Below are 26,259 nucleotides of genomic sequence, written 5' to 3'. Positions count from 1 at the left end.
TTTAAGCTTATTTTTTGAAAATTCAAAATAAGAGCCTGCTATCGAAAGTTTTGTAACGGTCGAACTATCGATAGACCTGAGTGACATCTGCGACGATTGTGTGGCCCTGGAACCAAACAGCTGTTGTGTTGTATCAAACGTAAATTTTGGATGCAAATATTAATTATTTGCGGTTTTTATATTTAGTCTAACTGATTACAGATTTTGGAAAGAACTTCAAAGATTGTGACTCAACAATGGTCATTACCAACAACACAACACTGCCCGAGGAGGCGGATTTGGATGTCCAGGAGCTGAATCTGTCGTCGGCGGCTCTGCGAGCTGGTGCCTTTCATTTGGGCAAGCAATGCGAGACTGCTAATAATGTTAGTACCCCTGAAACGTATAAGGCTTAAGCCCACGTTGATATAGTACCTGAAAAGCAGCTTCAATTGGACTCTGAAGCTGTCCAGGATCGAAAATCCGGCGGCTCAAGTTATATAACCTAACCTCAAAACGTACCTTTCTGGGTTTGTTTACGTTTGTTTTTCATGTAATTTCAGGAGTTTATGTTATGCAGGCAAGAGCTGGACGATCCGCGAGCTTGCCTAGGTGAAGGAAAAGCGGTGACCAGCTGCGCCTTGGACTTTTTCCGGAAAGTGAAGAAGTCGTGCCATGAAGAGTTCATGCAGTACGCGACTTGCCTGGACAAGAGCAGTGGCACCATGGCCTTTTCACAGTAAGAACGGGATAATACAGACTACATATGACCTGAGGCTAATACAGTATTCATTTCAGCTGCCGCAAGACACAGGGAGTGTTCGATAAGTGCATGAAGGATAACTTTGATTGGGAACGTCCATCTTACGGTTACTTCTCCAGGGCCAAGGTAAGGTTGACGCTTTTAGAAGAGGACCCCTACTTATACATACTGCATTTTTAGGTAATCAAGTCAGCTCGTGATCCACCTAAGAAGGAGGAGAAGGTATCCTACCCCGACGCCACTCCCGGTCTGCCCGAGGATTATCCCAAGCCGCCAGCCAAGTACGGCGCCCGCTTCCACTGGCTGGAATAATCTGCTATTGCTTAGTGAAATTTGAAAGCGTTCATCTTAACATAAACTCTTGTTTCCATTAGTACTAAATGCTTTTTATTTATCGTATCTTTTTTCGTGACACAGTTTGCTTGATCTTATCCATAATGTCCAGATACTGGTTGTTTAGGCAGCAGCCGCAGTAGCTGACTGGGAAACAGGCGCTTCCTTCAATGCGGCGGTGTAGTGGCATGTTCTGGTAGAACACCCATGATATGTTCTCCTCGCCGAGTACCAGCATAATCTTGTCATAGCGACAGCCTTGCACGTTAAACAGATCCACGTCGCCGGTAATGATGCGCCACTCGGCATATCGGAGATTAACATTGGGAGGTAGCTTTGAACGTTCCCTCATCATAACATGTTCGAACCAATCGCGCACTTGGATGATGGATCCGGATGGGGGATGCTTCCTGATCTGGTAGCTGATGCGAGGGTACAGCGGATGACTATGGAGAAAGTTTAAATGAGATTTGGAACCACTTTGGACTTTTTATCTTTACTTACATATATGGCACATAAGCCAGGCGCACAAGAACAAATTCAACCTTTTCACGGGGAGCCATTTCGAATGTATAGACAATTTAGAGCGCTAGATGATACGCTTCACAGGCACTGCTTTGCAATACTGACTATCATTGTCAGATTCTGCGCCTATATATCCTCGACTTGGCAGGTAGAATCCCACCCAAGGCAGATGTCTGCAACATAATCCCTGGAAAAAAGTTTCTTTTTACCTGACAAAAACCCAACATTATTTTCACATTTACAGTTTTATTGCTAAAATGTCATTTCTTAATCTAATCGGGGAAAACTTTACTCAGTGTACCACTTTGTACGCTTGGGTTTTTTGACTTTGCCACTCGTAACACCCTTGACACCGCCGCCACCCTGATTTCCACTAATCATATTCTTGTACTTGTTGATTAGGGGTCGCAGGTCATCCTTCTCCTTTTTGCGACCCTGTTTGGGCCGGTTGTCAGCCTTTCTTTCGGCCAGGTGGGTCTCGCGGATCTTCTTGTTCTTCTGCTTGCGCTTCTCGGTTTTTACTCGCTTCAAATGCTCCTTCGCCTGCTCCACGATCTTCTTCTTGGATCGCATTTTTAACGAAGTGCCTGGCTTGGATGCTGTACCCACATAATCGCCCTGAACGTCACTTGGTTTCTTCTTATCCGTTTGCTTGCCCTCGGCCTTGGCTGCCCGAGTCGCCTCCAGTTTTTTAATGTGTTTCTGAAGCTTGGCCTTGTTATCGGTCTGGGGACCGATTGGTTTAGCTTTCTGGCCATTACGCTTCTGCTGACGCCGCTCCTTTCGCTGCTGTTGCTTGGCTTGGAAGGTGGGATTGTTTAGCTTGGAACGCTCGGTGCGCTTCTCCTTTATTTTGTGCACAGCCCGATCCTCGATACTGAAGGCCACAATTGGGCGCTAACGAAAATATAAAGATTTTAATGAAAACAAAAGTGAATATTTTTTAAAAATTAAACTTACATGCTGAGTTCCAAATACTTTTGGATTATTGTTTAACTTTCGGAGAGCCGCCAAAGCCCTCTGGTGCGTGTCAAATGACAGGAAACCAAAGCCTTTAGATTTGCCCTGCGGGTGCTCGGGAGTGATCTTCTGCTCGCGCATCACACGACACTCGTGGGGTCGGAATCCAGTATAGGTTTGTGCCATTTGTTTTAGCTTCTCGTTGTCGTAGTGCTGGGGCAGGTTGTGAATGGATAAGCGATTTCGAGACACAAATCTAAAAAAAGGTAAGAAGTTCTATATTAAATTCTTTTGAATAAAACTGCAGCCATACCTGTTCAAGTTCTTGAGCACCTGAGTCTTCACTTGTTCTAGTTCGTGGCGCTTCGCCATGTCGGAGGCGGACACCCCATCTGCTGCCTTGGATCCCGACATGATAAGACCTTCTCTCGCCAAATACAGGTTTCTGGAATCCTTGCCAGAGTCCTCTTTCTTTTCCTGCTCCGACTGCTTTGTCTTCATCTCATCGCGACTCAACGCTGGATGGGGATCCAATATCTCGTCCATGAGCTTGAATTCTGTGCCCGCCTGAAGGCAGAGATCGGCAGATTCCTTGGCCCTGAACTTAACAAATGCTGTGCCTTTGGAGTGACCAGAAACGGCCTGACGATTGATAATGGCATAGCTGACCACTCCGAACTTGCGGCACACCTTGCGCAGATCTGCATCCTCGGCATCAAAGGGTACGTTCTTGATGAAAACCGTGCAGCCTTCTTGCACGTCGTTGGAGATGACTTTTTCTTTTTTGACATTTTCAATTTTTAACTTGGATTTTAATTCGTCTTTGTCATCTTTTACATCCTCATCGCTTTCTGCTTCCTCTTCGGGACCCTCGCTATCATCCTCATCGTCATCATCCTCCTCATCATCACCACCATCGTCCTCATCCTCATCAGCGTCGGATTCTTCTTCGGAATTGTCTTCCTCATCTTTTACTTCCTCTTTGGAGTCCAGGTCAATGGTTTCTCCATTTTCTTCTTTGACCTCAACCTTGGGCTTTTTCTCCTCTGGTTCTTCACTCTTTGGATGCTTGGCCACGTACTCATCCTTACCCAGCGCCCAATCCACAAACACCTTCCGCCCCTGAAGCTCCTTTCCATTGGAGTGCAGTATTGCCTTGGTGGCCTGATTGATGGTCTCATACTGGACAAAGGCGCACCCGACCAACTTTCCATCGCCTCGCTTTAATATGTTCACGTCTTCTAGTGTTCCCCACTTCGCGAAGTGCTCTCGCAGTGACTCCTCTGTGGATTTGTAGCTAATGTTGCGGATGATAAGGCGCGCACGCTTTTTCTGGCGCCGCTCTTTCTCCTCCTTCAGGCGCTGTGTGTTGAAAGGATTTCTCCGCTTTCTGGGCTGTTCATCTGTCGATGTTTCAGCCACATTTTCGTCTTTTAAAGGTTTCATTTTTTTTAATTCCATCGCTGCACGTGGAGATTGGGTTGTTATGGTATCGATTAGCGATGACACTCTTTCGATAAGTCCGCGTTATCTTCACCGGCTGATTGTTTGTTTACAATTTGAAACTCAATGGAAATTATTTTTTTTTATAATTTATTAACAATTTACAACAATAAATAAAAAACGCCGACTATTGCTTAGTAGTGAACAGTTGGTGGAACTCTGAAGGCGTTTTGAAGTAGTCAATAAGCAACATGGAGGATCTGCTGCCCAACTTGTACATAATATGACTCCAAGGATTGAGGAAATTTTTGTATTCGGCTATTTGACCCTTCTCGAAGAAGTGCTTGACCGTGCCTAGAGGCAGCTGAGAGCCGTAAACAGCCACGTACCTAAAAATTAAATTGTATTATTAACTATTATTAAAATATTTATCCAAATAATGTACATACTTGTCTGAACTTTTGTATATCCGCAAGGGATACTTGGCCACAAAGGTGCGAATGGCCAGGTTAATCAAAACAAATCCAGCCAAAAAGTAGTATAAGTCAGACTCTTGAGAAACCAGTATGGCTATATCCATTTTCTGCACCACATTAACCACGTTCATAGTTGAGGCCCAATGATAGGCGGCAACCAATCCCAAAACGGAGGTGGTGGCTGTTGAAATATTCTTCGTCCAGGTCACATAGTTCTCGATGGGAGCACGGTAGATAAGTTGATAGTTTTCCGGGAGCTTGTCCCCATACAAAAGTTTTCTTTCCACTTCTCCCGAGGGCGGATTTTGCCACTTGTTGTAAGACTGACTTGTGCTGAATGAAAAGAGAGATTTAAACTAAATGGCCCTATAGAGAACTTATCTTCAAACTAACTGCAGGCTCTGCTGGAGCAAAGAACCCGATACGGGCCTTAATTTGACCAGTTTTATTCCTCTTAAAATAGCCGCACACATAATTGGTTTTATTTTGGTTAGTGGTGGACGGCTTGTTCTTGTAACGTTATGAATACATCCATTCGATTAACCGCAAAGTGTTGGTTAGCGCGCACTTAAACATCTGTTTCAGCATGGACGTAGGTAAATACTTTGTTATCAGTAAAGTTTGTGTATCAACAAAATTTTTTAAACGGAGTGATCTGTGGAAACGGATTGTCAAACCGATTTCGTAGTTGCCGGGCACCGGTACGTTTTCTATTCAGTCTACATTTACTTTCCGTAGGATAAACACAGCTGTGAGGAATAATATTTTTTCACATTAGATAGGAACACGAATAGGATAGATAGTCATATTTATATTTTTGATAATAAATATGGATTCGAAGCGCGCGGCACTTGAAACCGGCGACGGTCCGGATGCGAAACGCATGGACACTGCTGGAGATCACGGGAAATCTGAGCTGTTGCCGGGCGATGGCAATCAGATAGCACTTGGTAAGCATATTCAGCCCTATACGGGCAACGGATGCTCTCCATCATTGGAGTCCATCGTGATCCAGCCGGCCCCAGCCGGGAATCAGATACTTCCGTGGGCCACTGCAGAGTGCCAGACTTCCGAGAACGATCTTGATCTGGAGAAGAGCACCAGTGGCAACAAGAAGCGTGAGTTATCAACGGATTGGCCTTTCATACGAGACGCCCATTTATGGTGTTTCGGTTGGTGTTTCGTTTTAGCGGAAGCTGCCAATTCGAAGCTATCCCGTAGGGAACTCGCTAAGCTCCGCCGCGAGCATACCTTGAGAGCTCTGGCGTTGGAGCGCGATCTGACTGTTAAGCCAGGCCATGGACAACCGTCTGTGGCATTATTGATTCGCTTCCCGGACCCGGAGATCTCTATTCAAATGCTATCCGGGATATCCAAGGACATACGTGATGTGGTGCTACCCAACACTGTAGCGCCACGCTTCTGTCTGGTCCATTTGAAGCCCGGTGCCGATGTCGAGGGCACCATTGCTGAAATCAATAAGGTGCGTTTCGGCAGCGGCTTTCTACACGCCGAGCACAAGCCCTTCTCGGACGACGAGCAGGCCGAATTTATTGATCCCTGCTCGCTGTATGTGAGCAACATACCATTCAATATGGCAACCTCGGCCATCAAGGCCTACTTCACCAACGCCATGCGCGTGGACATAGGTGTCCTGAAGCGCGAGAAGCGCGCCCGCTACGCCTTTGTGCGCTATGCCACGCCTGAAGTCACCATGAACGCTTTCAGGGAGCTCGTCGGCAGTCCACTGAACAGCCGCACCCTGACCGTCCGCTACCGTCGCCTAAGGAAGCGAGCTGGCCTGCCAACCGTGCAGTGCACCAACTCCAATTTGACCATCACCACGCCAGTGGGCGACATTGACGACAATGCTGACTGCAAAGTCATATCTCCACCACCCGTGGAATCGATCACCATTAGCGATAGCGACAACTGCTCCGATTCGAGCGCTGATGCTGGTGGCAGACGCAGACGCAAGAACAAACTGACCGATCCCGAGAAAGAGATCCAAAATTTGAAGCGCCAGATGGCCGAATATGGATCAATCATTAGGAACTTACAAGTCAGACAAACTATAGGAGGTATGTTGCTAATTTATTTTTGACATATGTCAGTTGGACATATGAATCCGATATTCAAACATACACTTCAAACTTCAATCCAGACACTGACATTTACATTTTAAATTTTAAATACTTTTCAAGATTTATTCATAGCTAACATACCGGCCAAAGAGGAGCCGTGCGCGAATCCATCAGCTTTTATTCCTGTTCTAGGATCCAATGCGGTCCACCTAATGCGAGATATTAAAACTGAGCGTGCCTATCTAGGAATTCCTGATGAAGGCACTATTGAGCCAGAACCGGCTATTAAGCCCACCACCCAACCTGAAGAAGGCCACGCCGATGATCGAGTTAAAACTAAAAGTATTTTGAATTCCCATTTGGGCTTCCTTATCTAATGCCAATCCTACCTCCTCCTACACGTTTCTTACTCAGAATTCGATTGTTTTGGCTGGCTGTTTTCAGGTTCCACCAGACGACGCAAGAGCGAGAAACAGACACAAGAGAAGACCAAGGCTTCGACAGCTTCATCCGATAAGGAAGGCAGACTTGAGGAGCTATACGCTCAATTGGAATCAGATGCCGAGTCTTAAGTTGTTGATGCCTCAACGTCTACTAAATTTATTGTCTGTAGGCGTCTAAAAAAAATAATATCTTATTAGTTTCTTTTTTATTTGTTATTGTTTTGTTTTTCTTCAATTTCTCTTAGTTTCAGCGTACAATTATGGTATACAAAATAAAATTATACATAATAATACATAAGTTAAATAATATTTCGGTTTTAAATATTAAACCCGAACAAATATCGCTTAAGGGACTGGCTTAAATATCACTTATACAATAATCATATGTACTCGATGATGATTTTCATATTAGTTTATATGTGGTCAAGTCAGGAGGACGCGCATCGATCGTGCTTTGAAAGAAAAACTTAAAAACATTTACAGTTTGCAAAATTGTAGCACATTTTTAGGAACTTTCGGGAGTTCATGTTCCATATGCGCACATCAACAATTATATCTAAACTAAAGTACAATGTTCTCATTTTGAATCGTTCAGTATTAAATTTTGTTTTATCCAATATTTGTTTTTGTATTATTTTTGTGTATGGCTCGTTAAATTTAATATCGCAATTTGTCATTACCAAAAAACTACATACAGTACATAAAGAATTTCTGCTATGACATGACTCCTGATAGGTGTGTCGTTTCGAATGCGGAATGTTATAAACTATTTTATTATATTTAAGGCTGATTTTATTTACACAACAACAAAATGTATTTGATAAGGCACCTGTTTCACATGCTGATCGCTCAATTTACAATTGATATTCCGTTTGATTTCGAATTGTATTTCTCGTATTTATTTTTATAATTCTAATTTCTACTCCGATTTGGATTTCCTCTCATCGTTTTTGCTCGATATGTCGACGGTACGCATTTGAAATTCAAGCAATTTCCGTTTAGTGTCCAACATGCGGTAAAGTTTTAGAAACTTTACTCCAGTTGGTGATAATTTTGTTCGTGTGGTTGACAAAATGCAATGCCTATTGATTGGTTACTACGGATCTGAGGCTCTTTTAGCTAACGATGAGTTTGGAGACAAGGCACATCAGGATGGTTGTGATCACAGTGTTGACGGCAGAGCTACTCGTTACTTTGTTCAGCGAGTTGGCACCGTTTCCGGTTCGCTCGGCCGTTTCCGGTTCCAGAGGCTCATCGTTCGACTGATGATCGCCAACGGCTAAAGGATGCGGATAATTGAAAATCGAATTAGTTACTAGTTACTGGTTAAGTTTTAAGAAAATAAGTTTTAAATTGAGGACTTCTGGGTGAGGTGAATACTTATAACTAAGCTAAGGACATGTGTTTTTTTTCTCAAGCGTTATAGTGCCAGTTAAGAAAAAATAGAAAAGTTCAAATAAATAAGAATAAAGAAAACAAATTTGAAAATTATAAATAACTTAAGTAACTTAATGTGGGGATTAAATCAAATAAAAGTAGAATCGATGTAACATACTCTTCACTCTGTGTGAGTTCGTTTCTTTGTATTTTGGCTTGGTTTTGGCGTTTCGGCAGCGGCGCAGATCTTGGGCGTGGCATGGCTTATATGTTTCAATTGGTTTGATTGATGGTTGATATACATATATATATATTTGATTCGGACAGAGATCACTCAAGCGGGCGATGGATATGATGCACAAGTACTGGTAAAGCTTAATGCTGGCAAATAATAACGGGACAGGCTATCGAGATCCTCTCTATGTAGATTCTAGAAGAATCGGTTCGTTAGGCCCCACATCCAGCCGGGCAGAATGCCCTGATTCGGTACTACTGGCGGTGCTATATGTTTTGTATCATGTGGGCATATACAGACCGCAGTAAAAAGTTTCAAATGTTTTGTTTTTTTTTGTTTGAAACAAAAGTAAGAGAATAGCATAAATAAGACAATTACGAAAAAAGTAAATAATTGCTATTTGCTGGGATAGGAGAAGGGGAGTGCTCAACAATTACGTAGCAAGCAATCGGATGAATATACTATATGCATATGGTATAGAGGAGCAGGAAGCGTACGACTACAACTACACATACACATTTAGAAAGAGTGTGAGGAGGCGGCGGAAGAAAGGAGAAATAGAAGCATTTCTTTTATTTTTTGTTTTATGTGTGAATGGCGGCACATTCGCTTTGTATTTCTTCGGCGTGATGTGTGTGTAATGAAGTTGATGGAGTTCGTTATTGGTTCGTTTTGGGTTGTTTTGGCAGTTTTTCTTATTGTAGTTGTCGTTGTTGTCTGGATTGTTGTTTTTGCTGTGTGGTGGTGCTGATGTTAATTGTTCTTGTTTTTATATCCACGTCTCTTAAAGCCTGCAAGAAATATACGGTATGATACAAACAAAATGACAATGACGAATACAATTTCAGTTTCGAATTTCGTTTTCGGCACTTTTTTGTACATGTATGTGTGTGAATGCAAATTTAACGGTTATGGGCCAGGCACGTGCAAGCGAGTATTAAGCGAGTGTCATACAAAATACCCAATTGTGGGTCATAACGGGATATTTGGACCAACATATAGTGTCTGCCTCTTTCCTCATGCAGGTTTAAATTTGCCCGATTTTTGCCCTATATTAGTACAGTATCACTGGGTTCATGCAATTAGCTTGGAGTGGGGGGGAGCTTTCAGGTGAGTGTGGGTGTGTGAGTGGGTGGAAAGGTGATTGAGTGTCGTTTGGTGGATCTCTCAACCCAGTTCAGCCATTTAGAGATTGGAATTTTGTGCCGAGGGTGCCGAAACAAGGAAACGCATAATAAACACTTTGTGAAAAGTGCCAGTCTACAGGGTAAAGAGTTTAGTTTTGGAAAGGACATTAATATTAATTATACCATAACTAAATAATTACTTAGTGCTACGGAACTACACTTAGACCAAAGGAGGGGTATTGGCAAGGGTGGCCTGGTTTGTCATTGTGGTGTTTAACAAATAGTGTTGTAAAAGTGTTTATTTTCGTTTAGTGTTAGTTAGTAACGAGTTGCAAATGCTTCAAAATTGATTCTAAAATTAGTGGGTTTAGTTGTGCTCATGCTAGGATCTTGGCTTATAAGCTAAAGGATAATCGTCGATGGTGTGGTGTTGATCTTGGACCACAGTTAGTGAGACCGACTGACCAGTAGTTTCGTTGCTGTTGTTTGCTGTTTATACCCGGTACTTTCAATTATTTCAATTAATTGGCTTTTAAACTGTAAGCAAGATATTGAATTATTTTCTTTTATTTATAGTTGTTGCTTAGGCGTTTAACTTTTTCTTTGTACATGGTATGCTAAATTGAGTTGGTTAGTTTTAATAAATGTTAGTTAAACCAAATACCGAAAGAGTTAGCAGGGTTAGTAAAAAGAAACACACAAATATTAGTTGGTAAAGTTCTGGGTTAGTTTGTATTAGATTTTCATAGAGTTTAAAGTTATTTGTTTTATTTAAAAGTGTTAGAATTATGATTTTTTCTTCAAAGAGAACGTGTTGCCAGCTTAACAGAGTTTAGCCGGATAACACTGAAACAAAACTAAAGTAAAACACCACAAAATCAAGAAATATACAAGATATAAATACAAAATATATATAGAGACTGAGTAAAAGACATTGGACATACACAGTAATTAGTGGTTGGTTTTTGTTTTCAATAAGTATTATAAATGTATTTCTTCCATAGGCAACAAAGACAAACACATTCTTCGACTGGAGTAATAGAATTCAACTACATAGACATTAACTTAATTAAACATACCATATATATAGGATTTATAAACGTATTTGTCGTTTTTTCGCATTTTCTTTGATCATTTCTTTACTCTCGCTAAGTAACAACTCATACAAGATTTTCTATGAGATCTTTTTGACTTTACAGATTCAATTAAATAGTAACTCGATATCGCTCTAGTCTCCAGTAGATCGATTCGAGCTCACAATCAAACAGAACTACCGCCGAGTCGGTCCCACTCACCTGCGTCGAAGTCACCACCGTTGCCATCGTCGGCATGCGGGATGAGGGCGTGCTGTTCGAACTCAGAGTCCGAACCCTCCACGATATTACCTGTGGACGATGGCGTGTTCTTGCAGCCGAACCACCAGTGGGCGGTGGGTCTGGGGAATGGAGGCGAGGCCGTATCCACCTGAAGATTGGAAAAACAAGGATATATAAGGTTGAAGCTAAAATATATAGAAGTAATGCTATCTTACCGCAAATCGGGCATCATGGAATCGGTAGTATTTGTCGCCCTTGAAGAAGTAGGTATACCCATTCGTATACTTGAGCGCAGCATCCAGATTGTTTGGTACTCCCTCCCAGTTGGAAATGGGCTTGGGGTAGCTGGCCTTAACCGGTGGCCTCTTGGCCGGGTCGAAGCGCCAGAACTTGCTGCCCTTGAAGAAGTAGATCTTGCCGTTGCCTCCCCAAACCATAGCCGCGTCGATGTGATCCGGAATGCCGGTGAATCCCTCGCTGATCTCCTTGGGGTAAACGCCGTCCATCTGACGTCCCTGGTACCGCCAGTACTGGGTGCCCTTGAAGAAGTACGTCTTGCCGTTCTTGTACGTGAAGGCGGCATCGATGTTGCCCGGCAGTCCCGGCCAGCCCTTGGAGATGGGCTGGGGATAGCCCTCCTCGACGGAGTCTGTGGTCAGCTTGTAGTACTTGTCGCCCTTGAAGGCGTACGTATCACCCTGCGCCGAGTTGAAGAGCGTGTCGACCTTGGAGTCCTTGCAGATGGAGTCGTCAAGCGGAACCTTAGGTGGTGTGAACGACGGACGCAGGGTGGTGGGCGGATAGTAGTTTGTGGGCTTCAGTTGGTTGGTCTTCCTTCCGTACAGGGACTGGATAGCTGCCTTGTCGTCCTCGTCCAGCTTGAAAACGGGCTCGAAGCCGCGATAGAAGGGAGCCATCAATGCGGAACTCTGATCGGAGTGGGACAGTCCCAGGGAGTGACCGAATTCATGAGCCGCCACCTGGAAGAGATTGGTGCCACGGGGCGATCCAATGGTCCAGAGCTCGGCGTCGTCGAAATGGGCATCTCCTCCGAAAACTGGGAAGAAGGCGTGGGCCAGAGTGCCGCCCTGTCCGTCAAAGGCGTCGCCATCACCATGCTCGCTCTCCACGAATCTGGGGATTAGGCAAATAAAAATTATAATTAGTCTCCCCAAATAAATAAGAACTGTCTGCCAACTAGCATAGTAGATAGTAGCTCGGTTTACTGGCACTATTTATCTTAATCAGGGCATGAGAACATTATAGTCTTATGTTCTTATCTAAACGCCATGCTCCGAAGTATTTATATAAACTATAAATTAATCTGTTCAGTACTTATTTATGAAACTCACTTGATTTCGATGTGAACTGGGCCGGAGGTTTTCCTGGTGAAGGTTAGATCGGTGTCCTCGGACCAGACGGCGAAGGCGCGGGCAATCTCAGCATCCACATCCACACGCTTCAATCGCTTCGGGTACTTGGAGATTTTGTAGGTGAGGTTCTTGACGCGCCAGCGACTGCCCTGCAGGGCGTACCTCTTGGAGCGACTGTCTCCAGTGCCCACACGATCCCTCACACCGCATCGGGGCAGGGACATCAGTTTCATGGTCTCCTCATCCAGCTCGCCGGTGATGTTCAGGCCGGCAAAGTTCTGGAACTCCTGGATGGCGCTCACCCAGGTCTGTTGGTCGTGGAGGCCACTGCTGGCCGGATTGCGAGCCGAGGCGGGTAGGTAGCCGAACTGGGACAGGTAGATCTGTGGGGAAGGAGCAAAAAGGAAACACTGGATTAGCCGGCAGCTCCGAAGATCAATGGGGCCACCCGCTGTTGGGGGCTATTTGATTTATGGCCATCAGATTAGCCAGTTACTGGCAAGTCCTCTTGACGGTGTCGCATTTCTATCTGACTTGCATAATTTACGGCTGTCACAGTGGCATATAATTTGTGTTTATATACTTGGAAAGGAGGGAGGAGATCTCCCAGATGTATTAAATTAAGAACAAGACCATTTCTCGCAGTGCATTAGCAATAGAGACTTGTAGAGAGGTGTGAAAACTCTTAATCGATCTCCAACTTTGAGGAAGCGCTTCAATTACAATCTCATCGGATCGCTAATTGTAAATTGTAAATTGTAACATTGAGAAATCGAATAAACACAGTCTGCCCATCAGGGAAGTGCAAGCTATACGGGGAGAGAACAATGCGAGGTTATCTTAACAGTTATACTATACTATAAAATATACTATAAAATATCCATTTGAATTTGTTGTCTGGCCAATTACAACGGAAAAGTGTCTTACAGCACAAGTTGAATTTTATGCGATTAACGCTTTTGGCAACAAATACATTTTAATTTGGCATGTGGATCAGGTCTCTGAGCCGTTTATGTGTCGCACATTCTTAATGACACCGCCATATATATATAATATATATTATATTGACTCGGTGTGTACTTAGTGACTGGCACACAGATACTTGGGCCAGTAGCATATTGTATAATGATTTGCCGAATCTTGCATAATGCCAGCTGACTGTTAATTTTATTGTGTTCTTTCCGCCTCCGAGGAAGTAAACATTTCGCTGCCCGCCCGCTCGCTCGATTCGAGTATTCAAGAATTCATGTCTCGTACTACAGACAGTGGCTCTGTGATCTTTTTTATTCGCTGGGTGGGTAACTTCCCCCATCCGATCAGCTGGAATTTGTTGTTCTTTTTTGACCAAAAGGTAAACGAACTGTAAACAAAGTAAACTAAGGAGGGCAGGTTCAAGTAGCAAGTATCTGTAAGTACATCTCGCCCTCGGAGGAGGAGCTCTCGGATCAAAATCAAACTGGCTGAAGCACTGACTCATCATCATCATTGGTGGGTGACCTTAGGAATGCCATTCTTTATGCAATTAACATAATTATTTCCCAATGCACTGAGCTGCAGGCAAGCACGCTCGAATTGATTACCGAGGTGGGGAGCAAGGTGTTGGCTGGTTTTGGCTTTTTGTGTTTAGTTTGTAATGCAGTTCCATCACAGAACAAACAGCCAATTGAACGCATTGTTCGGAAAATCAAACATTAAGTCTCTTTGGCTGTTATCTCCTATCGATAAGATAGCTCCATTTGGCAACAAACAAAAGGCTTTACTCAGAGTTGCTTGAGTCACTTTTGATATACACTGACGCATTTGTGAGACGCCTTATACTTTCGACTTTTTGTTCAGCTTTGACAGTTTCGATGGATTCAGAATGTGGTAGTGCGTCACAAGGCAAACGGAAGTCGTAGTTGAAACGGAAATTCTCCGATGATTATACAGGTATTCTATAAGCTCTTTATTATTTTTCGGGAGTCATCGGGCACGACTGATTTTGCATGCAATTACCGATAGTCGCCCCAGGGGGAAAGATGCTCCATGGTCGGGCTGAAAATCAGTTGAAATTACACGGGTCCGGGTGTACACTGAACAGGTTGAGGGACACTGCAGTCGGGTCACGTTTCAGAGGGCGTTGAAATTGCACTTCAATTTATTATTGGACATTGACACAATTTTCTTTAATTTTTTTGTGCGACTCTGTTTGCTGTTTGGTGTGTCGGATAATAAAAACCAAATGTCAACAAAGAACTGCCGTGGTTCTGTGGAAATTTCACTGTAATATCATGTATACCCGTAGTATCTCTACGTACATGTGTAGTAGGGGAGGGGGTTTGGTGGGTGACCTGCTTGCCTGGTTTACTTCTGGCCTGGCCCCAAGGAGTTGAACTTGCAGGAAATGGCTTACTGGGCGCTCGGGGCATTCAAAGGACTTGGTGTGCTTGTGCATGTGCGCCCTGGAAAGTATGCTACACGTTTCGCAAATGCAACCTTCAAATATTTAACACAATTTGCAGCTGCAAGTTGCCAACTTGATTTGCTTTGAAAGCGAGGTGGACTGGAGGGCGAATTCAACTCCTCAAGGAGTCAATGAACTATTCCCCCATTTAAATTTCGTAGGCGTTTTCCGCCTCGTTTATTTCCGGGCGAAACAAGAACAGGACATGCATAAATTATAAACAAGTATCGTTTTGTGTATACTTTCTGTGTATACTGGGCGGCACAGTGCCTCCCCGGTGGAAATTGATGAGAAAATTATTGCCGAGCGTGGGTGGAAGCGAACCCGGGCCGGAGTTCTTCGTTTTTCGGGGGTGCGTGGTTAGTTTACGCTGCAAATGTGGGTCAACCAGGTCGTTGACTTTCACCGCCGCCCACTTCTACTTTTTCCGTACATTTTCTTTTCAGTTTCCCCCGTTTCTGTGTTTTTAGCAGAATTGGCCAGGTAACAAACCTAGACCTAGTTGCACAAATATTTGCGTGGCACGTGCACCAGCGAAAGTGTCTGCGACAATTAAAGGCAAACAATGGAGGTTTTCCCTGCGACGCCCTGACGATTTTCCCATCTAGCTTTTGGCAAACAGCAGGGACCAGGCTCCCTGCACATGCAATCCGAGTTGTCCAATCTCGTATCTGGCAAACAGGCTTAACTTGTTTAACTGTTTTTTAACGCCGCCGATTACATCATGGCCCCTCAACCCGGTCTCACCCCGTCCCGGGGAATCGAAGCGCAGGCGCCTCATTTGGCGGCATTTCTTTTTGACGATTTTCTATAACGAGCCAGTAGATTTGGCCAGCAGATTGAAAATAAAAAGACAACTCAAAACTAAAACCAAAAAATCCTCAAACCAAACCAGCCAGAAGCAAAGAAAAACAGAAACTGGGCCAACGGGCCAGTCTTAAATGCAGCTTTAAGTTGTATAACGCATTTGGCCAAAAGAGTCGGAGAAATGGGTTTTAATTGAAAGAATTTCGAGTTGGTTTTTGCAGCTTAAATTGGGTTATACGGGGAGCTCTCTCGCAAATAAAAAATTCCCCTCCATTCACTTTGGTTATAAAATATTTATGCTGCAATAAGAACAGGGCTTTAAGCCATAAAACAAATCATTTGACAGACAAATTCCTTGACATTTACTTCAGGGATTTTGTGGTATTGTCGGCCAGTTAAGGAGACTCCCACAAAATATTTGACATTTCCACACACACCCAAGAGTCAAAAGGATATCTTTGCATCGCCACCCTTCTGGCACTTTTTATTGTTACCGCTTTTTGCTGCCTTCAAGTGGCTAATTCACATAGCGATAAATAAGCGTCAAGATGCTAAGATAACCCTGCAATAAAAAGGCGCTTTTCATGCAAAAGTCAGGCTGCAAAAAAAGTATCTAGGATTTTTTTATTGTGCCTGTTTTAGGTTGTTGTTTATGGCAAGACGACGCGTGAAATGCTAAGCTCTAGATGACCTTAGGGAGGTCTGAAAAAGGATGTTGGTTTGCAAAAAAAAAAAAAACTATCATTTGTTTGGAAAGTTTTACGGACAAGGTTATACTTGCGAACGGGGGGCCACCTTGTTTGGTTATCCTTTTGTTAGCCACCTCGCGAAGGTCGCACGCAACTAACTGACTTTTTTCCATAGGCAAATCAATCAAACAAAATACACAAATTCCAATGGCTATTGATTAGTTTGGCCGAGAAAGCCTAGTTGAGAAAGGCAGGTGAGAATGTGTTTGACGCACGAACACGTTCTAAGGAAGTTCGCGACCAGGTTCTAGCTTTAATTTAGTTATAATTAGACCAGAAACTTGGAAAACTTATTGGCTGCTTTCGGGGCTTTTACGTTCAACGATGACGAATACAACGGCCTGAGCCTGAGCTCATTTCAATATTATTCAATGGTGCGAGCAATTAACCTTTTGACAGCTCCATATTCATGCTAGACGTCGATGACTCACTAGCTCTGAAGTGGATAGTTTTTCCTGCTCAGATCGGATCAAACTAGATGCCATCCATAACAGGCATCACCTCAAAGACAGATCATTAATCCTGTCGAGGAGAAAATCATCAGAGATCATATCAAATCACGATTTCCTTTTGGCTCCATCGGTGGTCCACTCGATTTGCATTCTCGTGGGGGGAGGGAGATTTATTAGAAATTAGAAAAGAACAAAGAGCCTCCTCCTGACATTGGAGATTGGAGGAGACGAACACGTTAGCCAGCGTCGCCGCCTTTACTGGTTTTGGGCCGACTGGCCGGCCAAGACGACGAGCCAAGTTATTGGCAACGCGGTTAACATACCAATTAGCCAACAGCCCCCCTTTCAGACCCCCCTAGAGAGTTACGTAAAACATAAATAAAACCTAAAAACAATGTTAAGCACGCGCTCATGCGTGCTGAGGAGTTCCAGAATCAAAATCGAGAATCGATTTGGAGAATTTCTATGCGAGACTGGGGGAGGCAGTCGTCACTACATAGCACCTTGTCACTTTGCTACATATCGCTCGATTGGGCTGGGCTTTCGTAAATGGCTAATCAGGAAGTTATAGTGATGCGTCGTTGGTTGGTAATTTGCCTCTAACTTTTTGCCGGACAGTCGGACAACCGGACAGTTGTTTTTGCTTTAATTTATGCAAGTCTGTGGCAAGTAAACGTGAGTCGCTCCAGGTAGATACAAGCTCCAAGTGCAAACGTGCTGCAGCTTCGGCAATTGTTGAATTTTTAAATGGAAATTACATTCGGCCAAACGACAGCGAATCATGACAAGCAATTAACCAGAGATAAATATTTATAAATTGTAAGCGTGGAAAACAAGTCATTCTGGCGGATTTAATCGAAAGGTGATGTATTAATGGGTTGTAGTCTTATCATTTTTTTTTTTTTACTAAAAGTTTTGAAAGTTAGAAGCCACTGTTTTTGCAGGCTTAACCCAACTATATAATGGGAATTTTCTAGTTAGCTTATCAGTTGGTTGGGAAATCTTTAATAACAAATCGAATTTTAATTGAAGGGTTGGGAATAAATGGTCGTGTAAGCTTTTCCTTGTGGAAAGCCACGTTCTGACCAATGTCATGAGCGATAACGCTAATGATAAAGCCGATTGCAATTAGCCGGCTATACGGCTCTACGGCTCTACCTGCATGCACTTTTCTGTTTGTCGTGTAAGCCTGGCCAACAACTAAGGCTAAGGCCAATAGCGCGGCAAGTGCGGAATAAAAAATTCAGTTGACATGCGATGCGCGTGAGCCTGTTGCACTGTCGGAATAAATAAATACACATGAGTTCCTAGTACACTGCTCAGTTTAGTGTAAAATTAAGTATAATTGCCCAAAAAACCAAAGCACCGAGTGCCTGGCACATTTGTCATGCAAATCGGAAATAAAGTTGCAGACTCGCTGTGTACTTATTATATAAAATGATATATATATCAGACAGAGTCTGACTGATTCCGTTTAATGGAGGGAAGCTGAAGTGCAACCAACCCATTTCCCTTATCATTTATTTCTGATTCATTTCCACTTATTTCCTGAATTTTAAATTGCATTTTAAATAGGTATTTTTTTCTGCTGAAAGCCCATCCACTAAAGGGATGATATTGCCTTTTATTTTAATGGAAAATTGCATTCTAAAGTTCCGTATTAATTATAGATGATAATATTTAATTACTTAATTATGCTGTAGATTCTAGACTTACCTCTGCCTGTGTGGTGGTGGAAACGGGTGCCGATTGCGCTGCTACCAGAATGGAAAGCAGGGTCCCTACGACTATGAACACTGAACTTTGGCAGTTTGTCATTTTGTTGCTGTTTGTGATTCCCTTAGATGCCGTTGCTGGATGTCTAATTGTCATGTAGTTCCACTTGCACTCGAGTTGGGGGGCGCACTTTGAACTTTATATCACTGCAAGGTACAAGCAAAAAAAGGTCAATTAATATTTCATAAAGCCGGGGCAGATGTAATAAAGCAGCCAACAAACTGGCCAGAACAGAAATAAAAGAGGAAAGCGGACCAGGCCAAGTACAAGTGCAAAAGGGCGAACGGAAATCGTTGCCACCCGCCTCCTGCCAAATGCCAACAGGTTGAATGTGGCACACACTCAGGTGGAACGGCAAACGGAAGTGGCTGCCACGAACGGGAAAGGAGAGGCAGTTGTACTCCGAGTCGTAGTAGAAAAATAGTACAACTCTTACGAGGGCCGCCACTTATGACGAGAAGGACTGCCAGATACCCTTCAGAAAAAGCACATCTGCTATTATATCTATTTTATAATCTTTTAATTTTTATTATTATTGAGGTACAATGAACTGTCATCTCGCATCTTGTGAAGCCTTTAAGTCCATCAGCCTAGGAGTATAACCTTATCAGAGTCAAATATTTGTCGAGACCCCACTCTATGATGCCCCATATCTGCGCTAATAATCCCTCTCGGTGGCTATATCGGATACGTTGAGCTACTCGGGTATTCGGGACGGCTGTCCTGCATCGGGCATGATGTTTTGATCGGCCAGAGATATAGAGAGTCATGTGGTCTGGTGTCTGGCTAGCTCGGACGTCATAAAAGTCGTTTGTAAGTTTAGACTCCAATTAGAATTTAATTTTAGACTCGACGGCGGCTGGTAAATACCAACTTGGCCATAACCGTAAAGGATAGTACGGGCCTTTGTTTATATTCTGATATTTGATTTCCTAAAAATAGCCTGCAGTTTTCTTCTACTCATGGTGGCAGATATATTTATATCTGTTGTTGTTGACCTAGGGCACGAGACAAGTGCCAGGCCAGGAATCGGGGATATAAACTTTTTATGTAAACTTTATACTTTTATTATGATGTTTATGCCCATGAATACAATGGGTTATAGCTTGCACCTATGATTTTTACGCCTTTTTTTTTGTGAAGACAAGGCATCCGTGTGACATCAGCAGGCGAAATGACAGGCCAGAAAGTGCGATAAGTCATATCAAGTATACGCCACTTGGGCAGGCGCTTTTCAGGTGGCTCTCTGCAAATAAATATCCATTCGAGTGTGGACACTGTACAGTCTGCATTCGTTTGTGTTGTCACTGACTAAGCACTGACTGGGGATTTCTGTCGCTTTTATGTTCGGCAATTAGCCGCTTGATCTGCCCAAATATATAATGAATATAGTATACGCACACCCCCCCATAGGTAGTACCACCATTGTGTTATCTGATTACAATAATTTCTGTTAAACAAATACCATAAACAATTCCCCATTTTCTGTGTCGGCTTTTGGGCAAATGTTTCGCGTTGGGTTGAAGGTCGACTGGCTGACAGTTTAAGGTTAGCACCGTGTGGTTAACTCCACTGATGGGTTCACGGGTTGAAGGGGATAGATCGTCATTTAGTGGGTCTGTGGGGTTGTCATAACAATGGACGCATTTCACCCATTTTGTTAGATCAATAAAAGCGAGTTTTGAGTGCTTTTGGAGCAAATAATCGATGTCGAAATTGCTTTATACGCGAAAGTTTTGCGCTTGTCTTTAACTTTTATCAAAAAATGTTACGTATACGGCATGTGGGACACGACGGGATGTGTGGTCGATTGCCTGAAGTGGGTCATAAGACGAGAATTCAGTTAAGGTTCTTTCTTTTTCTTTTTTTTATCGAATATTTGCTTAAATATGAATCTCAGATCTTCGGAGAAGTGAGCGTGCGTCACCCGTATTGATAATTTTATTGGAAAAAAGCAGATAAATTAACATTCTAACCTGTTTGGCTAAAAAGTCGTTGGGCTTGGCTATTGAAAAAAAAACAATAAAAGAACAACAAAATTACCCAACAACACTGAATTCCACTTGCTATCGCTTTTTGGCATTGTTCGCATTATCAGTTGGGTTTTTTTTCGATAAGATATGATTGTGAATCGCCCGGCGAGTTATGCTTGTGAATTACCAAATAAATATTTTTTGGTATCCCCCAGGTGTTGGTACTACATGTCCGAAGGCGTCTAGAACTTGACCTTAGTGATAACCAAGTCCTTAACCAATTTACGATTGGGCAAGTCGAAAGGAATTTCGAAATGTATCGATTCAAGTTCAGTTTTTGTGAAGTGGCACTAAGTGGGTTTGGGGCCTGGGGCTTAGGTCTAATTAATGGGCTGATTTATCAATTTGGCTTGGCTGGCTAGTTAGCTGTCTTGACCTTTCAATTAAATGCGTTTCGATGGGGGCGTTGCAGTGCTGCAGTGCAACAGCAGATCATTGAACCATAGTCGTCTGCCTTTGTTGCTTGCCACAACTGATGTCTTGCAACACTCACTTACAAAAATTAATTAATTATCTCTCGAGTACATACGTTGTTTCTTCTTGTTTGTTGTAGCTGTCGTCGTCGTTGTTATTTTTCGCGGCTGCTGCTGCTTCTGTTGCTTCTGCTTATTCCGCTCGTGGGCGTTATTTTGTTTTTGTATCAGCTGTGGATGTATTGTCGTTGTTTATAATTTATTACAGCGATCCTTTTGTTTCTACTGCGGCTTTTGTGTGTCTGTGTCTGGGGGACGAGAAACTGCACTAATTGCTCGCTGGCATATCCATCTTCGCGATCATTTCCGCAATCGAACAGATTTCAACTCAAAACTGAGCACAAAACAGAGCGTTCACTTTTTGGGATAATCTTTTAATTCGAAATTTATTTATTTACTTTTTTGTTAAATTATATATTTTGAACTCGAACTTCGTTTCTGTTTCTCGCCGCTAAACACATCCGCCCTGGGCAGCGCGCAAATTTCAACTCAACTGAACAGTTTCAATTTCGAATGATTTCAATTCAGTTTCGAACCGAAGCCTCGGCAGACGACGGCGATCGTGCCGAAAGCTCTTCGCGTGCCAAAAGCTTTGTCTCTTTTCTGCTTAACAGCGAGAGAACTGCAATCTTAACAGTGGGGATTCCTTGGCCCCACGGCAACTGGGGTGTGCGGTGGTCGGAGGGGGGCAGAGATAGCCGAAACCTGTTGCCAATATTCGAAGTTTCAAGTTCCTGCCCCCCTTCCGCAGTCTTTCCATCGCTCTCTCTCTCTTTCACACTTTGCGGGAGGGGTGCGTATGAGTAATCTCATTTCTTGGAATCATCCAAATGTGTCATACGCCACCGGGTCCAGCCAGCAGAGCCACAGCCTCGGCCACAGTGACAACAAACGGCAGTCGGCCCGCCACCAAAAACAACAATCAATAGCGTCAGTCAATAAAAAAAAGCAACAAAAGATACAGATACTCGGATACGGTGGCAATTTGACAGTTTATCTTAGAGGTAAGCACCTTAAAGCCCCTCCCTCCCAGCTTTTGTTTCTTAAAATTCACATTTGTTTTCGGCTGAATTTCCGCCAACTGCAAAATTATGAATGAATGTGGTTTTGGATTCCCCGCAGCCCATCGATTTCTCAATGAATGAGTATGAGTAATACGCAAGCAGATAAGAAGGAAAGCTCTACCACATTATATTGCTAATAAGGTGATTATTAAAGGTGAACATAGCACGGTAGAAATCATTTTTAGTCATTATTTGAAGAAATCTTTACAGTCCTTATAGGTATGAAAATTCTACTAATTAAGAGATGAGGATTTGACATATTATAAAGCTGCCGTTTTGGTAGGTGACGATACCAGATCATCTTAATATTTAATTTGATTTGCTTTGAAAATTGATATGTATAACCAATTTCGTCATAATCGGTAAGATCAAACATTTTTGAGCTTTAAGTGCGTTCGTCACCAATCGTATACCTCGTAAAATGGTATTTTAACATATATTTTCAAGAGTAGGAATTAGTTTTTGCTTAATCATCTAATTTAATTTTTCCATAAGCTGGCTTATAAATTTCTAAACCATCACTTAAGCCTTTGGAAAAATACTTCCATCTCATTATCGTCTATAACCTGAGGGAAATGTACCTAATTACACATTCATCTCAAAAAGAGGCTCGACTCTTCTAAGAATCAATGATATATCTCAATCTGTGGCTGTTCCATTCCATTAAAACCAATTGTAAGCAATTTCGAGTGACTCACAGTCAGTGTACAGGGCCAGCGGGCCACGTGAAGTAAATTGCTACCTCGTAGCGCAAACAAATCTAATAATCGTCCAAAACAATTGTTTACAAGACTGCAGTTGAAAAAAAAGAGTATATTATACTTGTAAAAAAGTGCTAATCCAATGTTCAGATAGGAGGTGGCATTCCCTTAACGACAATTCTTGATTCTTGATTCTAGACTTGCTTTATGGAGATGGCAGAACAAAGGGTCGAGGCATGAGAGACGAGTTGGGATTCTGGGCACTTATTCATGGACCAAGTGCATCTGGCCTGTTGCTGTCAGTTGCCCCCTGATGCTCCTCCGGATCCTACGAGTTCTTGAGTCTGTTATGGCCATGGAAAAGTTGACTTGCTGTCGTCTTTGTCGCCTGCTGTGCGATGCGATGCAGTTGGAACAATGAAATATTTATGAGCACCATCTCCTTCTGCCTTTAATGACAACTATTTATGGTATTTTTAGAACACTTCTCCCCTCTCGGACTCGAGTTCCCCGACCTCTACAGCCTCCACAGGGTGAAATGAACTTTTCCACCATGAACTCTTTCTGTTTTTTTGAAAAAAAAAACAACCAATTTTGCATTGACATTTGCCTTTGAACTGAAGCGACAAACGAAGCAGAACTGTATATCTACACATGTATGAACAAATTGTCATATAGATTGGAAAGATAATGCTAATTGTATACGAATATAGTATATTTATTTTGAATAGACCTGCTACTGCTACTGCTGACTTTGAGTGCGAAAAACTATTTCTAAAACTCAATCACGTCACGGTCAGGCTTTGATAGTCGTTTGCCAAACGATATATATGAAGTATCTGTCTATCTAGCTATCTAGCCGATGTATCTATAATTATATGTATTCATGTTTGCCTGGCCGGCCTATGCATTGAAAAGTTTTACAAAGGGGGGAGCTACGTGATGATTGTTAGGCCCACCAATGTCAAATTCAAAGTCCACATAAAAGATGTTGCTTTCGAGAAAGTGGAACTCCCCCACTCATCGCTGGATGACTCACTTACCATAAAGTTTTCAGTATTATTTTATTTTTTGAATAACAAAAATTGAGCAATCCAAATTTGCATTAGCCAATTTGTGAACTAATTTTGTCGGTCTACTCGTGTCTTTTAAACAAATATTGCATTTGTTTTCTTTTCAAGTTCTTTTGCGTTTTGTTTTAAACTTTATCAGTGGTTATCGTAGTACGATTGCGATTAGATCTTCTACGTATGGTAGTTAGATAAGGGCCAAGACACAATCTAAACCGAGTGTTAACTCATTCAGCGGCTAAATCAAGGCTGCACTCACTATCACTCATCGAATCTCGAGGCACCAACTCTCACTCTGTTACAAGACCTTTGCTTTTTTCTCAGTGCATGGCTATGGAGGGAATATCCATGTTGTGGTTCAGAGATTTTTGATTTAAATCGTTTAATAACGAGTTGTTTATAGCGCGTTGTTGGTTGGCGACCGTTTCACAGCAGGTTCCGATTGCGACTCGTGTCTGGCTTTTAGCTTTTTGCCTTCTGCCTTCTGGCTTTCTGGCTTTTTGCCTTTCTTTGTGGTGGCAGCTAATATATTGTTCGCGTCGTCGTCTTCGTACTACCCCTACACGTATCTGTGTGGGTCTAATGGCTAGGCTTTCTGTCTCTGTATGGGATTCTATTTTCCAAGTCACGCGAATAACCATAAAGAAGTGCTCGCACACACAAATACACTTATGGGGCTTAGAATCCTAGTTTCGGGGGTTGAAAATAGTTTCCTTCCCTTACAGGCTTTGCATATTATTACAAAGCAACAGGAGCAAGGATATACATATAGCTTTTTCTATTTTTTTTTATCGTTGTTGTTGTTGTACCTAAACTCACCTTAAGCTTGCTGTTAACAGAGCCTGTTTTCGGAGGCTAGAAGTTAGTAAGCTAACTGTTAGCAAGCACTGTTATGATGATGATGATTCACTTGAAAAGCTCCTATATGTCGAGGCACTAATTATATTCAAAACACACGTTAATTTTTGCACTCAAATTTGTTTATTTGTTATGGTTTTATTTAGTTTTTGTTGTTTTTAGGAGGATCTGCCTTGCTGCAGCAAGCTGCCGTAACTGCAAGTTCGTTGTGCGTTTTTTGTGCTAGACTGAGGTCTGAGAAGCTCAACTTAGATTCTTTTATATGCTTCCGTTCCCGATCAGATCCGATCCGATCCCAAACCCACTCCGACAGTCAGCTCAGATGTCAGTCAGCGTCCTTCCCTGTCAACACCCCCTTTTCAGTAACAGTTTTTGTTGGTTTTGTTTGTCGATGTTCCTCATTTAGTAACGGGAAACTTACGCACTGCCATCCCGGTTTTTTTACTTTTTTATTTTAAATCATTTTATTGTCTTATGAGAATGATTCATCGGGTCAGACCTAAGCGATAGTCAATGGTCTTTGATGGGATATTTTGCGTAAGTATCTGTATCTTGGAGTGCCGCCGCGATATCTTCAACTCCGACGAGCTGAATCATTTGAAATGCACGCCGCCTTCGATTCATTCCATTCCGTTTCGTTTTGTATCGCTGCGATGCTAAATTTCATTTTATATTGTTCTTATATTTTGATTTATACACAATCAAACGTGCTGGAATGTTGTCCTCCCGCAACCTGTCTTTTCCTTAAACGCCCAACGCCCACCCACCCGCGGCGGCGAGTTTAATGCCTTCTTTTGTATTTCAATTAAATATTTGACGAACAAATAATAAACTAAGGACTTTAGATACAAAAGCGAGCCAATTGATTGACGAGCAGGAAGTCGAGAGTGTTGGCCGCTCCTTATTACAAAATTTAAAAAGAAATCCTTCAAATAAAGGTTATTGTTTGATTAGCTTTATAATCACATATAGAATTTATTATTAATTTCCATCTTCTCTAAGCAATAGAGTGCTTGCTTGCGTTGGGTATTTATTTTTATCATACAATTCTAGGGCAAGTTTTGGTATTTATAGGGACAATTATGAAACCATAGATTGGAGGTCATTTACACAAAGAATTTGAGTATAAAACACTCTAAGAAAGTCTCTCTACCGATCGCTGAGCCTTATTTAGCTTGAAGTTAATGAAACATAAATAAAGTTGCCCTTGACTCGGCCACAGCCTGTCTGCTCTGGCCATCTTTTGTCTGGATCTTGGCCATAACCGCTACGTGTTGTGGTCGTAGGACACGCCCTGATGTCTCATCCTAGTATTCATATTTTTGTTTGCCCATAGTCCCATACATTCGCCGGAATAACCCTTGGTTCCCCGTTTAATACACGATGCTGACTATCCCTG

The 26,259-nt window shown here is 42.6% G+C and overlaps 6 protein-coding genes across 16 annotated transcripts; 2 read left to right on the top strand and 4 right to left on the bottom strand.

Annotated features, from left to right (window-relative positions):
• The first annotated feature begins 1 nt into the window (after nucleotide 1).
• On the top strand, nucleotides 2-1,115 carry ND-19 (NADH dehydrogenase [ubiquinone] 1 alpha subcomplex subunit 8). Its single transcript, XM_017252687.3, has 5 exons — nucleotides 2-139; nucleotides 202-365; nucleotides 543-718; nucleotides 778-868; nucleotides 923-1,115. Exons 2-5 carry the CDS (start codon nucleotides 237-239, stop codon nucleotides 1,052-1,054), a joined length of 528 nt encoding a protein of 175 aa, XP_017108176.2. The 5' UTR covers nucleotides 2-139; nucleotides 202-236; the 3' UTR covers nucleotides 1,055-1,115.
• LOC108133031 (uncharacterized) lies at nucleotides 1,110-1,690 on the bottom strand. Its single transcript, XM_017252689.3, has 2 exons — nucleotides 1,580-1,690; nucleotides 1,110-1,521 (listed from the first exon to the last, which is right to left on the bottom strand). Exons 1-2 carry the CDS (start codon nucleotides 1,636-1,638, stop codon nucleotides 1,134-1,136), a joined length of 447 nt encoding a protein of 148 aa, XP_017108178.1. The 5' UTR covers nucleotides 1,639-1,690; the 3' UTR covers nucleotides 1,110-1,133.
• Nucleotides 1,691-1,826: 136 nt separating this feature from the next.
• Nucleotides 1,827-4,078, bottom strand: LOC108133021 (RNA-binding protein 28). The gene is made up of 3 exons (XM_017252669.3): nucleotides 2,874-4,078; nucleotides 2,561-2,816; nucleotides 1,827-2,497 (listed from the first exon to the last, which is right to left on the bottom strand). Exons 1-3 carry the CDS (start codon nucleotides 4,019-4,021, stop codon nucleotides 1,889-1,891), a joined length of 2,013 nt encoding a protein of 670 aa, XP_017108158.2. The 5' UTR covers nucleotides 4,022-4,078; the 3' UTR covers nucleotides 1,827-1,888.
• Nucleotides 4,079-4,155: 77 nt separating this feature from the next.
• On the bottom strand, nucleotides 4,156-5,089 carry LOC108133026 (uncharacterized). Its single transcript, XM_070279135.1, has 3 exons — nucleotides 4,873-5,089; nucleotides 4,453-4,812; nucleotides 4,156-4,392 (listed from the first exon to the last, which is right to left on the bottom strand). The coding sequence occupies exons 1-3, from the start codon at nucleotides 4,950-4,952 to the stop codon at nucleotides 4,191-4,193; spliced, it is 642 nt and encodes a 213-aa protein (XP_070135236.1). The 5' UTR covers nucleotides 4,953-5,089; the 3' UTR covers nucleotides 4,156-4,190.
• Nucleotides 5,090-5,193: 104 nt separating this feature from the next.
• On the top strand, nucleotides 5,194-7,215 carry Pof (Painting of fourth). 3 transcript variants are annotated; one of them, XM_017252681.3, is made up of 4 exons: nucleotides 5,194-5,597; nucleotides 5,670-6,560; nucleotides 6,684-6,905; nucleotides 7,008-7,215. In XM_017252681.3, exons 1-4 carry the CDS (start codon nucleotides 5,309-5,311, stop codon nucleotides 7,133-7,135), a joined length of 1,530 nt encoding a protein of 509 aa, XP_017108170.2. In that variant the 5' UTR covers nucleotides 5,194-5,308; the 3' UTR covers nucleotides 7,136-7,215. The 3 variants fall into 3 exon arrangements, with proteins under 3 accessions (XP_017108170.2, XP_017108169.2, XP_017108168.2); XM_017252680.3 differs by having other exon boundaries at nucleotides 5,195-5,597; nucleotides 6,696-6,905; nucleotides 6,978-7,215; XM_017252679.3 differs by having other exon boundaries at nucleotides 5,196-5,597; nucleotides 6,978-7,215.
• On the bottom strand, nucleotides 7,196-24,964 carry Mmp1 (Matrix metalloproteinase 1). 9 transcript variants are annotated; one of them, XR_006245978.2, is made up of 7 exons: nucleotides 21,224-21,662; nucleotides 18,602-18,807; nucleotides 12,414-12,817; nucleotides 11,277-12,195; nucleotides 11,131-11,209; nucleotides 8,562-8,884; nucleotides 8,148-8,285 (listed from the first exon to the last, which is right to left on the bottom strand). XR_006245978.2 is itself a non-coding variant. In XM_043210263.2 (6 exons), the coding sequence occupies exons 2-6, from the start codon at nucleotides 18,755-18,757 to the stop codon at nucleotides 8,122-8,124; spliced, it is 1,812 nt and encodes a 603-aa protein (XP_043066198.1). In that variant the 5' UTR covers nucleotides 18,758-18,807; nucleotides 24,822-24,964; the 3' UTR covers nucleotides 7,196-8,121. The 9 variants fall into 9 exon arrangements, 8 of the variants coding, with proteins under 8 accessions (XP_043066198.1, XP_017108162.2, XP_070135235.1 ...); XM_043210263.2 differs by lacking the exons at nucleotides 8,562-8,884; nucleotides 21,224-21,662 and adding an exon at nucleotides 24,822-24,964 and having other exon boundaries at nucleotides 7,196-8,285; nucleotides 11,041-11,209; XM_017252673.3 differs by lacking the exons at nucleotides 8,562-8,884; nucleotides 21,224-21,662 and adding an exon at nucleotides 23,976-24,456 and having other exon boundaries at nucleotides 7,196-8,285; nucleotides 11,041-11,209.
• Between the last annotated feature and the right edge of the window lie 1,295 nt (nucleotides 24,965-26,259).

The sequence above is a fragment of the Drosophila bipectinata genome, chromosome 2R (assembly GCF_030179905.1).
Source record: "Drosophila bipectinata strain 14024-0381.07 chromosome 2R, DbipHiC1v2, whole genome shotgun sequence".
Lineage (NCBI taxonomy): Eukaryota > Metazoa > Arthropoda > Insecta > Diptera > Drosophilidae > Drosophila > Drosophila bipectinata.
The sequence above is the reverse complement of the archived record's forward strand: the minus strand, read 5'-3'. Positions and strand labels throughout refer to the sequence as shown.